Below are 13,986 nucleotides of genomic sequence, written 5' to 3' on the forward strand. Positions count from 1 at the left end.
TACATTTACTTCTATACAAAAATTTAACCAAATGACGATAGTTCTATTTTCTCGAAGTTAAAAATCATATTTTAGAAATATTAAATAATATTATTAAAACGTATATAAAAATGAGATTTAACTTTTAAAGATTTATAATAGATTTTAGACATTGAAAAAAAAATGCAAATGGTTGCCATAAAAAATCGATGTTTTTGAAAACTGCAAAATCATCGATGCATCGATAGTACCAACGATGTTTCTCCACCTCTAGTTTTGTGCTTGTTTTTTTCTAATCAAAACATACACAATTTTATTTTTTTTGTTACTTCAGATATTGCGTTCCATGATTCGATAGTGCTTAAAATTTCGGGCAATAAAGTGCATATCGCTCGGTGACGCACAAATCAAACAAAGCAATTTTTTGTTTGACTGAAAAAAAAAACACACACATACACGCAAAAAGCAAGTGAGTGGAAAAAACGAAGCCCCAAATTGAAAAGAAAATTTATAAACATTTAGTGTGGTGAAAAATGTGTTTTTGGTTTCTGTGTGTTCATGGCAATCTGTATTTGTGCAGTTTACCAAAGAAACGCAAAAGGGCGTGTGCGTGATCATAACTTTAAAATTATCTACATTTCCTCGTGTTTTCTGCCCCCTGCATGGAGCTGACAACTCGTCTCGAATAACCTTAGAGATGAGCAATATTATGCATTTGACACAAATCCATTTTCCTTGGCATTTTACCTGTAATCAAACAGCAATTGAAATCATCAACCAAAATTATACGAAATCGGTTTATTATTGTGACCTTTGAGTTTAACACTAAGAAAGAATATTTTCAACTACAATACAAATGACAGTCACTGTTTCCTTGATTTTGCACATCTCTATATTCAGTTATAGCCCGCCGAAAGGCAGTGAAGAGTTTTTCAATTGCTAAAAAAAAGAAAAAGTGGTAACCAAAAATCAAAGATAATTGTTACACCAAGAACTGTAATAGAGGTAACAAATATCTACGTGTGGTGTCGCAATTGAAAGGCGGGTGGGCGTGCCGCTCGGACAGCTCTAAATTTAGCAGCTGAGCGGGCGTCTTTGATAAATCGATGTGCAAAATGAAGAAGCGGTAGAATCAACGGAAGCATTAACGGCAACAACAGTAACACCAACACACAACACAACAGAAGAAGAAGAAGAATTAAGGCTATTGCATTGGTCGAGTGTAGGCGGCAAAGAGCTCAATACGCATCCTTGATTCCGAATGCTTGTATGTGTGTGTGCGTGTGTATGTTGTTTCTGTTATGAGCGGTTTCTATGCTTGTGTGTGTGTCTGGCATTTATGGATTTTTGCAGTGAATTTCAAGTTCACGAATTATATCGTTTGACTTTGAGTGCCCCGAACTCACCAAGGTCCATTTCTCTCCCTCTCTTCGCTTTTTATATTTGTTTGTTTTGCCTCTCACACTCTTTCTCTCTGTCACTCTCCCGTTCTTAGAGTCAACGCGACTTGGCCAAAATCAAAGCAGAGCGAGCACACACACATTATGTTCAATAGATATGGGCGGATTCCTGGATAAGCCGAAAACCGCAAAGCACAATGATAAGGGCGAGGGCAACAAGCTGCTCTTCGGCGTCAGCTCCATGCAGGGATGGCGTTGCGAAATGGAGGATGCCTACTATGCTCGGGCCCGTCTAGGCAATGCTCTGGAGGAATGGAGTTTCTTTGCTGTGTTCGATGGACACGCGGGCTGCAAGGTGTCCGAGCATTGTGCCAATCATTTGCTGGACAGCATCATCAGCACAGAGGAATTCAAGAGCGGTGATTATGTGAAGGGCATTCGCACTGGTTTCCTACGCATCGATGAAGTAATGCGAGAGCTGCCCGAATTTACGCAGGACGAGGAGAAATGCGGTGGCACCACTGCCGTTAGCGCCTTCATCAGCTCCACGCAAGTCTACATTGCCAATTGCGGCGATTCGCGAGCTGTGCTCTGCCGCCAGGGGGTGCCGGTGTTTGCCACCCAGGATCATAAGCCCATTTTGCCCGAGGAGAAGGAGCGTATACATAATGCTGGCGGCAGTGTGATGGTGCAGCGTGTTAATGGAATGCTCGCGGTGTCACGCGCTCTCGGCGACTATGACTTTAAGAATGTTAAGGAGATGGGTCAGTGCGAGCAGTTGGTCTCACCGGAACCGGAAATCTTTTGCCAAAGCCGTCAGGACACCGACGAGTTCCTAGTGCTCGCCTGTGACGGCATCTGGGATGTGATGAGCAATGAGGATGTATGCAGTTTCATATACTCGAGGCTGAAAGTGACCTCTGATCTGGTGAATATTGCCAATCAGGTCGTCGACACCTGTTTGCACAAGGTACGCATAATGAATAACTTATTTTTCTATTTCTTTTACAATATTTATCTAATTGTTTTCAATTCTCTTTACTATTTTGTGGAAAACAGGGAAGCCGTGATAATATGAGCATCATAATAATTGCTTTTCCCGGAGCACCGAAGCCAACTGAAGAGGCAAAAGAGGCTGAGCGACGTCTGGAGAAGCACATCGAGAAGATCACAAGAGGTTGTCTAAATCGTCTACTCTGTTTATAACTAATCGTATACCTAACGATATATAACTTATACAATAGTCGTAATGCAATTGTGTCGAATGTGTCTTAGAGTCGTCGACCCTCCTCAATCCACTCTAAACTAAACTATACTCACGACGCGCGCATCGCATCGACATGATCATAGGCGACTGAAAGTATAACGAATAGAGTAGGAACGAATACGAATACATTGTACCTTACGTAACGTGAACAAAGATAGCCCCCAAAGAACAGTTTGCAAATACTTATAGATTAGTAGATTATAATTATACACATCATACAAACAAAAATACGTATTTGTTAAAAACTTAGTTAGATACATACATTACAAACCCATGCAATTGATCAAATCGAAGCCAATCGTAAAGCAAAATGCAATGCAAATACAATTGCAACAAGATGTTCCTTCCAAAAAGAATAATTTGAACAATTGCTATTACCATTGCCAATACTAATACCAATAGCAATACCTATACCAAAAAAACCAATACCAACTCATATATATATTTAGATACGTTTGTCCTATCGCTAATGCATAGTAAATAACAGTATAGCGTGTTAGTTTGTCATATCTACTTCCGCTGGCTGTGCGTGTGGCCGAGTGTCTGATTGTCCAACTCCCTCCCGATTGCGGGTGTGTGCCTGCCTGCCTGCCTGCATGGCTATCTGTGTGCGTATGTGTGTGTTACAGTATTATTTACTTAGATATGTATTAATGAGTTTATGTGCTACAGCAACTGCCAAACCGATCCATGTGAGAGAGAACTCCTTGTAGCTAAAACAAGCCCCTCCCCTCCCTCCCATTTACATCAAGTAGACGTCATAACCGTAGAGAAATCGAACAACAAATACCAACACATACACATACATAGAATAGTACTATAAGTTAATTAGCAACAATTATAGATAAACCTTTGCGTACAATTGTTGTTGAGGCACCCTCAGCCAGTGTACATACCTTATATGCTTGTATATATAGTCCAGTATCTACACATAACACACATTTAACAAATTACATATTAACAATAACAACAATATTAACGCATATTTGATATACATTTTAATGTAAATCGAGCGAATCAAAATAGTACGATGAACTAACTAATTGCAACAAATTCTAGCAGATACTTTTGAAAGCAATCGTAATTAATTGGCACTTTTACAAGTCACAAATAATAATAACAATAATATAGAAATTATGAAATTAGATATAGTTATACAAAAGTAAGATATGCTTCGGAGCAGATCAAAACATAGTGAGAAGATTTTAGTCAACAAATTGTCAATAATAATACCATATGTACTTAAGATTGAGGGAATTGATTTTGTTGTTAGATTTTTACATTGTTTGCTCAAGTATTCGAATGTGAACGACGTAAAAAGTTGAAACACCATTTGCCATTGCCATCTACCATCTGCCACATATTATAGGGTATTTTGTAGTGCATACACGTGATCGTGATCATAGGTTAATTGTACATGCGACCACAGTATTCATAACACCAAAGTGAATTTTTGCAAACGTCCTGCAGACGTGACCTTTATACGTGTACTATGTAGATATAAAATTGAAGTGAATAATATTGTATATGGTTTACAATTACATAACAAATGTCACGCCCCTTGACAAAACAATGGTCATATTAGTAAAGTAAAAACATAAAATAACAATAATATTAAGTGCAATATCAAAAACAAAAATAATTTAGATTCTAGAATGATTCAAAGTGAACAAAAATGTCCAGACAAATTACTTAGCCTAGGTTGAAGGTTTTTAATGCCAGGCCTTAGGGTATCTGTATTTGTATTTCTATTTGTATTTGTATTCGTATCTGTATCTTTATCTACATCTGTAACTGTATCTCAATCTGAATATCTCTGCGTGTAGCAGATGAGTCCAGAAGTAAGAAATTGATAACAAAACTAATGAGAAAAGAAAAACCAAAAATATTGTAAACCTTATGCTCACCAATTGTTGTGCTTGTTGTCAACGTAAACAATTTACTTTAAAATGTTACATTTAGAAAATGCAATTGAAGCGGCGCAGCGAAGCTAAACCAAAAAAATGAAATGAACGAAAGAAAGATAAAGATTGAAAGCGAAATCAGCTCGAACATCTCACTCGACACACTGAGAACATTTGTACCTAAGTACTATAGCAATCATTCATAGTGAAAGAGACGCTTGCTTTGATCAGCAGCGATCGATCGTTAATATAGCAATTAATGGAATACGAACAAAACTTAATGAATTACTCTCGCTGCTAAGTAACTACAAAAAAATATAACTTGAAATGAAAGATTCGAAAACCAATCCAAAAGTGTTTGTTTGCTGTGTTGTTCAGTTTTCACTTCTCATTCGATATAGATACACTTTCCACCGCTTTCCGCTTTCCTTTCCGCGTCATTGCTCTCCTCTCCCAAGTTATCACGCAACACAAACAAACAAAAACAACAAGTCAATTTCATCTGATTTCAATCGATTCGATTGTGTTTATTTTGATTTCATTTACTGATTTAGTTGTTGATTTTCATTCTTTGATTTACACACGAAATTAAACAATTCGCATCATTTGATTGATTGTTAAAGTTAAATGTACTCATTTCTCTAAATTTACATTTATTTATTTATTTTTTGTTTTTAAAAGTCGAACTTAATGACTTACATACCACACATATTTATTCCGAGAAATCTATTCTAATCTTTGAAATTTGTTGAAAGTAAATTTAGCAACGCGTTGATCTTGTTTTGTTGTCGTTGCGTTGTCGTTGTCGTAGCCGTTGCTCGCGCCTCGCGCATCGTGAAATTAATATGAAAAATGGGCAGAAAACAGAAAGCAATACAAATCAAATTTAATGATGAGTGAGCATAAGGTAAGGCACATAGATCCCACCACACAAATGAAAAGTAAATGATACTATATGCATGCTCTTAAGATAATACCAATCCAATTATTAAATTATATATATATAAACAATATATATGTACATCTTATCCAATCACTTTCACAATTCGATATTTTCAAATGTTTGTTGTACACTGAATGCTGTAAACAGTTTTCTCATAGACAATTCCCAATTGCAAATGTCAAACAAAAAAAGTAAACCAAAAAAAAGGGGGAAACTGCAGAACTCTGCTGCTCTTTTATTTGTTTATTTGATTTTTAAATTCTTAGTGTATTCCCTCAAGTGCCAATTTTGTGACACCCCATTTGTGTTATTATTTACGATTCCAAAGGCGCAGCTCGATCGAATTTGTAAACAACAAAATTGGGTTTAATTGATCGATTCTGTTTACATCTATTCAATCGAGCTGTGTGTTTTAGCCAAGCCTCACTGTAAGTTAAGTTTGTTGCTCAATTTTTGTCGGCTCTCGCTGTTGCAACATATTATTCGTATTATTACTATACTATACTTTTATAAATTGTGATTTTGCTTTTGCGTAGCTTTAAAATATAATTCGTATTCTTAATTGTACATACAAATTCCATTAACATGAGCATTACGTATAAGTTATGTTCATTCTCATTAGCCATGCAACACTTTCTAATATATTTCTTCAACCTTCTGGGATTCTTACAGAGGAGATTGAGAGTAATGATGTCACGGACTACGTTGAACTGTTAAAGTGTCTGGAAATCAGAGACGACATTGAAGGTCTTCCACCCGGCGGCGGTTTGCACTCCAAGTAAGTGGAACACATCAGATTATTCGTTTCCATTCGTTATTAATGAATTGCTAATATTGTTTCAGATATCACATTATCAAGCGAATATTCACGGAGTTGTTTCCGGATGATCCATGTGAAGTACGAAATATTTTTTACAACATTTAAAACTTTGCAATTTTCAAATATTTCATAGCTGCTTCTTCATCATTTTTATTTCGCTTTAATTTTTTTAATTGTCTGGGCAAATTTATATAGCTTTTTAATTTAATATCTTGCTTAACCTCTTAGCTTTTCTATACAACGTTTATTATTTCTCAAAATTCTTAATAGAATCACGTGAAATTTCTATCTACATGTACATGAGGCTGCATCCCACTAATTTGTTGATTTAACAAACCGAAAGCTCTTTACGTATTCTTTTTCTTTTATTTCTAGCTATATGGAAATATTGATCTATGAATTTTTTAATTTAAACTATTGTTCATTTTAAAATCAACCTAAACATGCAAAACAACCAAACAAAACAATCAAGCAACATGAGAACAAACGAAACTAAACAAACAACCCTTTAAACACACAAATTTATATTTTAAATGTAAGACGAAAACGATTCTATTGTTTGCGTCCTTTTCTTTATTTTACGTTCATCTATAAACCAAACCAATTAAAATCTATTGTAACCATTAATGCCAGCACGCATAACAACCGCATCTGCATGTTCGCTCTTTTTATACTGCATGCTCATCCTAATTATAATAAATATATTAAATTATCAGTAACAATATTAATAATTCATCTTACACATACACACAAACCATAACATATAAAATATTTGCATCATGTAAGCCTGCGTCCTAGTTGATCAACTCTTTACCTCTGGTTGTTAATATTTTCTCCTCTTTGTTATTCTTGCAGAGTCCAACGCATTAAAAATGAAAACAAACAAACAGAAACAGTCAAACAAATGCAACAATAACAACAACAGAACGTTACAGCAACTCACAAACAACACATACACACACACACATACCGAACACACACACACACAACAAAACAAATAAAACAAACACTATTACCAAACCGTTTTCTACTTTGATAAAAAAAAAAGAAAAGAAGAATGAAAGAAAAAACCTACTGCTAAAAATATTAATAAGCATTATTATAATACTACATTATATACATAGTTTAAATGAAAGCCAGTCCTAAACACACAACTACATAAACCTTGTATTACGTAGATTATACTTATAGAAAGGAGCGAACCTTAGCAGACCTCAGAGCTGAAGAAACATAAAAAAACTAAAACTTAAAACGAAAACAAGATAAAACTAAAAGAACAGGGTTTGGCTCAAAGCCAACAGACACACACACACACATTGTACACACACTGACACACACACACACACACACATCTGAAACATCAGAAGAACTTCCCCCCATCTCTAAAACTAACCAACTACCTAACGAACTACAATACTTACTAGAGTTAGAGATTGGTTATAGATAGATAGTATGTCTTACTTCTGTGTTAGGTCGGTCTGTCGTCTGTCTATCAATCTATCTATCGTAACTGTCCTTCCGTCAATCAATCCTCATCAATCAAATTTAAACTGTTGACTCGCCTTTGTTTAGCTGTGTAAAGTTTTACCAAAAAAAGTAAAGAAACAAATGAAAAATTAAAAACAAAAAAAATACAAACAATATAAAACGTAAACACTTTTAGCCCTGTCTAAGAATGTCGCTCGGGTGATGTCTGTAAAAGTAATGATTTTTTTTATTTGATTATCGAACAGTGTATTAATATTGATTCCGCCATGAAGAGGAATTTTCTAAGCTGTATAATGTTTGTTACTGAAGAATCATTTTTGTTCATTATTTTTATATATTGTATGTATATGAGATATCCGATTTAAACAAAACAAAACAAAACAAAAACCACAAGAAACGAAAACAAATGAAATACAAAAACTGTAATGAAAAGCAAAAACTATTAATTTGTAAGACGAAACTTAAAGCAAACAAAACGAAACAAAAATAACGCCCGAGTTTGTAGTAAATGTTGATAAAAAAAAAAAAACCCAAAAGTTGATAAGCATTTTCCGTTCCATTTTGGCGTTCAATCATTTAGCTGCACCGTATACCAATCGTATCACCTCCAGACGCGACAAGTGTTGTCCTTTGAGGCTGTCAAAATTGCATCGCCCGCGTAGCTGTAGGCACAACTAAAGACCTCGGACTCGTGACCCGACAGCACCTGAGAGCATTGTCCGGTCTCGGTGAGCCAGAGGCGTGCTGTGTTGTCAGCGGAGGCTGTGAGCAGCATGCAACCGCTGGGACTGAAGCACACCTTGTTCACCTCATCACTGTGGCCGGCCATCAACGAGAGCATCTCGAAAGGCTCGAGACTCCAGACGCGCGCAGTGCAATCGCTGCTGCAGGTGGCCAGCAACTTGCCCGCTGCATCGAAGCTCACATCGAGCACCTCATCGCTGTGGTTGGATACCAAGTGCAGCTCCTGGTCCAAGCGACGCATATCCCAGATGCGCGCTGTGCGGTCCAGGCTGCCGGTGGCAATCAACGAGCCGCCGAAACTCCACACACAATTCGACAGCTCAGCAGAGTGTCCTCGCAACTGATGACAGCAACTGCAATTTTTGTAGGTGGCATACAATTCTAATATAGAGTTTAAAACTTTAGACTAACCTCTTCGTTCGCACATCCCAAATGCCGGCTGTGTGATCAAACGAGCCCGTCAGCAATAGTTGTCCATCGCGGGAATAACGCGCTACAATCACCTCGGCTCCATGATGGGCAAGTAGCTGCAATTCCTGTGCAGTTTCTGCATCAAAGATGCGTGCCTTGCCATCGATGGAGGCCGTTGCCACCGTCTGGTCGTGCAGCGGATGAAACTCGGCTGCCACAACTTCAGCTGCATGTCCGTACATAGTACTCAAGCATTGACCACTGCTCGCTGACCAGATCTTAGCAGTGCCATCAAAAGAGCCCGTCACAATCTTGTCGCTAAGGCTGCAATTTAATATTAAAGGCAAATGAAATTGAAATGTTTCCCATTCTTACCAGCGTGGCGTATTGTAGGCCACAGAGAAGACCACATTGTCATGGCCCGTGAGCATGTGTTGCACTTCCGCGTCGCTGGTGTTAATTACGTGACAGGTCCGATCATAGCTGCCTGTCAAGCAGTGTTCGCCACTGCGATCGAAGCAAACATTGGTCAGCGGCAGGATGTGCGAGTTGTAGCATTTGTGAAGATAAAATTTTTTCTTGACCGGTTCGCGCAGTTTATTCTGCAGCTTGTTTATTGCCTGCTTCAGTGCACTGAATGTGTTTTGAGAACTAGACGTCTTTGAGTTGCTCGGCACGCAGGGAGCGGTCTTGTCATCTGCAGAATCATTCGGATTGTGTTCTGATTCCGCAGCCTGTAATTCCTGCAGCAGAATGCTGTCAGCCAATGCCTCCACATTTGTTCTATCAGTGAGTAAATAAGGAAGTAATTAGGTTGATTCTTTCCATTTGCGTTCCCTCACTTACTTGGTATTTAGATCGAGCAAATCAAAGTGTCGCAGTCGCTCGGTGCCATCCGCTGAACGATAATTTAATGCCAGACCTATTGAATTCGCTTAAATGGAGTAATAATATTTTGTGTGAAGTGATTTCTTCTCACCTGGCGGATAATAGCGCAGAAAAATTTTATTCGCACTCATTTCGCAGCTGTTGTTGAATTCGAAATGAAATTCCTTTACATCGCGAAGTGAACTTGCTGACCTGCTTTAATTTGTTGCACGTTGCCTTGTCAGCCTAGACACTGACACCACGGCAGACATGCCACAGACTAGTTTGGTCGATTTCTGTGTTCTAGGTCTGGGTCGATACGTTAGCAGCGGCGAAGTAAAGGGTAGATGTTCTTTTGTGGCATTTCTATCGTGTTAGTTATTCAATATAATATACATTGTTTAGTTATTGTCAGTTTATTGTGCATTTTTCTCTTTGGTAAATTTTTGTGTTTCTTTTATACCTCTAACGACATTTTGTTTGTCCGCCATTTTGTCTGAGCGCCATTGTGGTAAAAAAGCTGATGAGCACAAAGCTACTCCACTGTTATACAACAAATGAACAATAGATGGCGCCAGCAGAAATGGTTTGTGCACTTGCTAGCCACAGCGATTCACCGACATAAATTCATTTATGGCTTAACGTTTTCGAGAATATTTTGAAATATTTTTACCTTTCAGTAAATAATTAAATTTTTGCCAAAAAAATAATACAGTTTTAATTATAGGCTCAGCCTATGGCTTGGAAATTCTTACCTTTTGACACATTTTGAGAACAAAACAATTTGCGCCCCTTCATATCTATAAAACCTAATTAGCTTGTTTAATTCAATTCGACCCAAAGGCCAATTGATGTCGGCACCTGCTCACATTATCAGGAGGATTTAACATACATTCATGCAAAACTCAGAGCAGAGTTGTACGAGTATGTGGCAAAGTGAAGAGGCAGGCTGTCTGGGAATGGCATCCACTGGAGCAATTAGATTGTCTCACCTTGCTTGTTCGTGTCTCGTGTCTCGTTTCGACATTTTCACTAATTTAATTTGTTCGGTAATCACTGAAACGTGGGCGTCGAGGAAAGACGCGGCGGGGAAGGTGGCAAGATACCGCTCAGAGCGGAGCGTAGCGGGTGTTGAGGCGGACAACGAAATAATGTCCATTAGGCTAATACAAGAACGCAGGGACCACACACAAAAACGGAACAGATAAAAGAACAGAGCAGAACGGAAAAGAACTGAACGGAACCGCACAGATGGCGTGTGAGACGGAAGAAATACACGAAATGACCATAGCCAATAATGATAAGAAATTATTAGATATTATCACACCCAATTTTATACCAGACAACAAAAACTGAAAGCGACAGCCTTAGCACATTGCCGCACAATGGGAAAAACAACAACGAAGATGACAATGCGCGGTGTGGAGAATTATTTTGTTATTTATTTATAGCTTGTTTTGTAATGAACGATTTTATTGATTTAGCATTGCTTGACCATTGACAGACAAGTGGTAGTGGCATTGACAGCAAATACTGTTACTAAACAGCTGTTGCCACAGATCAATGTCTCAATTGTCGGAGCTGCTCAGGAAATGACCTGGCGGAGGGAGTAATCAGAATTGAGGAATAGGCATGGAAATGAAATCAATTTAAAATCGCATAAAACGCTTTCGCAAACAAAACAACGCAAATCAAAGCGAGGCATATTCGAAAATCTGCCTTTTAGGCAGGCGGCAGTGAGCATCAAGCGGATTTAAATTTATGCTCAATAAATTTTTGTTGATTTCCGCAAGGCAGCTTGCCTGACACGCTTCAGATTTACGTGCATATGTGTGTATGTGTGTGTGTTTAAGTGTATGGATAAGTCCTTAAAATGCGGCGCTGCATAAATTAAAGCATCTCGTCTGTAACACGCATCCCTCTATTGAGAGGCGGAGAGACATGTGGGCGATACTTGGGCGAATGTTACCTTCATCCGCAGGAATTATTATTGCTGCCTTTTTATGGATGTTTTTCTCTCTACCACGGACAGTTTGCGGCACATCTTTGAGCTGGGTCCAGCACCTGGCTCACTCACCTTGGTTAAGCAAATTATGCTTAAACGGCATAAGCTTTCATAGGGCCAGTGAGCTCGCGTTCCAAGCTGACTCCAGGTGATACATCAACAGATTTTCAGTTTTCTTTTTCCTTTTCATTGACAGGACGTCATTAAATTCGATTTCGCTTGAATTGTACCCAGCATCCAAGTGAAAGTAAAGGTGGTATACACCAGTTCTCAGTTTTAAAACTTGTTTCATATATCTCAAAGTTGTGCAGCGTCTGCAACTACCAAGCATCGCACATGTTGTTGCATGCCCCGAAACTATCTGGGGAAACTTTTCGTATTTACCAGCTTGCGACTTGCCCAGCCACATTGGCGACGTACTCGTTCCACGTCTAATTGAAGCGATGCACGCTTGATGTCGTCGTAATCAGATTTACAACAGTTTGTGGCAAGTTAACTAACATGTTTCTGAAAAAACTTCTAGCAGCAGTCTATGATTTTATATATTTCTTTAGCTTCGAACCAAATTAATTTTTGAGGTATTTATGTGAATAGTACTATAAAATATATTCATATAAATAATGCTAATAAAAAGAGTAAGAGAACGTTTGAAAGTGCATTGATTAGTAGTACTCCAATACGATTTCTCTTTCGGTATTTTATTTATGCTTGCTGATTTAATATGTTTCATGTGCTTTCATTTTGCCAATAGTCGTAGAAATATGTCTTCTCTCGCATTGACAAGAATCCGAATGCGATTGTGATCCATTTGGATTGCTTGTTCGCCTGCCTGAGCCCATCATTCATAAAGTATTTTTCGGCTTAGTCATTTAAAAGTTTATGACTTTGATAAATTAAATTGGGCTTGGCATACAAGCACACACACACACACACACTTGCAAAGGCCACAACAGACCCATGCTGGCTACAAACCACAACTCCCCATCCTGGATATGAATATACTACACAGTTAGTTACTTAAAAAGGCGCCTACTATGGCTCCAGTTTTTGGGTAAAGTTTTAAGCCCAGGACAGACAAGACAGGCTGGCAAAGCAGGCAAAGCCTTAAAACCGTTTATGGTCAATTGAAATGCAGACGCATCGAAATGTTATAAAATTTAATAATATCTGAAATCCGAGACTATCCCTCCATCTTCTGCGTGAATACGGCGTGTATGCGTATATTTTGGGGTTTGTTTTGAGCTTTATTAACGCGGACAGGTGCAGGAGGCAGCAACATTTTGTGCGGCTTAGCGGTCGCATCAAGTATACGCACCATAAATCAGAGCAACGACCCAGACCGCTCACAACATGCTCAATGACGTATTGAATGCATTAAACTCGAGTCTTAAATTGCCAACCGGCCGTTCCTCATAACTTTAAGTGGTGCTTAAAGTGAATTATGCCTTCCCGGTGTTATTCCCATTATATACGAGTTCATTCAAGAGTATGTATGTGTGCTTGTGTGTTGTCTGTATGCGGATTACACCCACATTGCAGCAGAGATTCCTTGATGTTTGCCCAGACTCGGGATCAGAATGAATAGCATGTTAATTTGTGCGTATTATATTGGCCATTTATCTGTTCTTTGCTTGTTTTCACCGCTAATTGCTCTCGACAGAGTCAACTGCAGGCAATGCATGTGCTTGCATGAATGCTGCCTTCTTTATGTATGCATTCAACAAGTACTTAAGTATCTTATGTTTGGCTTTTGCGGCTGACAAATGTCCTCGTCCACAAGTTGCATCTCATTAAACACGTTCTTTTTTTTATCATCTACTTTCAGCGCGAGGCAATTAACTATTTTATACCCTGGTAAATGCCACACAACATTTTGTCATCATCAGCATCATGGGGAATCATCATCAAATATTTGTACTAAGCACATTTGGTGTGAGTAAATTTTGTAATAACATTTAAGAGCATACATCCAATGCAATTAATTAAAAATCACAAATTATTCATTCAAAAACCGCTTAAAACACATAAATATTCATTTATTGCCCGTACGAGAGTGTGCATACCAAACGTAAATGATTGCTTGCATCGAAATTTAGAGAGAGATTCACTTAATGCCCTTCATAGATTGCAAAGCAAAATGTGCGTGAAATTTATGCAA

The 13,986-nt window shown here is 38.2% G+C and overlaps 2 protein-coding genes across 6 annotated transcripts; one reads left to right on the forward strand and one right to left on the reverse strand.

The window, feature by feature from the left end:
* Positions 1 to 251: 251 nt before the first annotated feature.
* On the forward strand, positions 252 to 13,701 carry LOC132784014 (protein phosphatase 1B). Of its 5 annotated transcripts, XR_009632229.1 has the most exons (7): positions 252 to 448; positions 1,475 to 2,349; positions 2,439 to 2,556; positions 6,166 to 6,271; positions 6,337 to 6,391; positions 6,689 to 6,848; positions 7,169 to 8,329. XR_009632229.1 is itself a non-coding variant. In XM_060789371.1 (6 exons), exons 2-6 carry the CDS (start codon positions 1,537 to 1,539, stop codon positions 13,684 to 13,686), a joined length of 1,125 nt encoding a protein of 374 aa, XP_060645354.1. In that variant the 5' UTR covers positions 252 to 448; positions 1,475 to 1,536; the 3' UTR covers positions 13,687 to 13,701. The 5 variants fall into 5 exon arrangements, 4 of the variants coding, with proteins under 4 accessions (XP_060645354.1, XP_060645358.1, XP_060645356.1 ...); XM_060789371.1 differs by lacking the exons at positions 6,689 to 6,848; positions 7,169 to 8,329 and adding an exon at positions 13,654 to 13,701; XM_060789375.1 differs by lacking the exon at positions 6,689 to 6,848.
* Positions 8,356 to 10,105, reverse strand: LOC132784013 (dynein assembly factor with WD repeat domains 1). The gene is made up of 5 exons (XM_060789370.1): positions 9,936 to 10,105; positions 9,803 to 9,878; positions 9,332 to 9,739; positions 8,957 to 9,274; positions 8,356 to 8,898 (listed from the first exon to the last, which is right to left on the reverse strand). Exons 1-5 carry the CDS (start codon positions 9,973 to 9,975, stop codon positions 8,403 to 8,405), a joined length of 1,338 nt encoding a protein of 445 aa, XP_060645353.1. The 5' UTR covers positions 9,976 to 10,105; the 3' UTR covers positions 8,356 to 8,402.
* Positions 13,702 to 13,986: the final 285 nt, after the last annotated feature.

The sequence above is a fragment of the Drosophila nasuta genome, chromosome 2R (assembly GCF_023558535.2).
Source record: "Drosophila nasuta strain 15112-1781.00 chromosome 2R, ASM2355853v1, whole genome shotgun sequence".
Classification (NCBI taxonomy): Eukaryota; Metazoa; Arthropoda; class Insecta; order Diptera; family Drosophilidae; genus Drosophila; species Drosophila nasuta.

What these genes read in the sequence shown, in the direction of transcription:
- LOC132784014 (XM_060789371.1), top strand. Translation starts at nt 1,537, where the DNA reads ATGGGCGGATTCCTGGATAAGCCGAAAACCGCAAAGCACAATGATAAG. An exon ending in TCGACACCTGTTTGCACAAG is followed by an intron (nt 2,350 to 2,438) that starts GTACGCATAATG and finishes TGTGGAAAACAG; the next exon opens with GGAAGCCGTGATAATATGAG. An exon ending in GGCGGCGGTTTGCACTCCAA is followed by an intron (nt 6,272 to 6,336) that starts GTAAGTGGAACA and finishes ATATTGTTTCAG; the next exon opens with ATATCACATTATCAAGCGAA.
- LOC132784013 (XM_060789370.1), bottom strand. Translation starts at nt 9,975, where the DNA reads ATGAGTGCGAATAAAATTTTTCTGCGCTATTATCCGCCAG. An exon ending in TTGCTCGATCTAAATACCAA is followed by an intron (nt 9,740 to 9,802) that starts GTAAGTGAGGGA and finishes ACTCACTGATAG; the next exon opens with AACAAATGTGGAGGCATTGG. An exon ending in GCCTACAATACGCCACGCTG is followed by an intron (nt 9,275 to 9,331) that starts GTAAGAATGGGA and finishes TTGCAGCCTTAG; the next exon opens with CGACAAGATTGTGACGGGCT.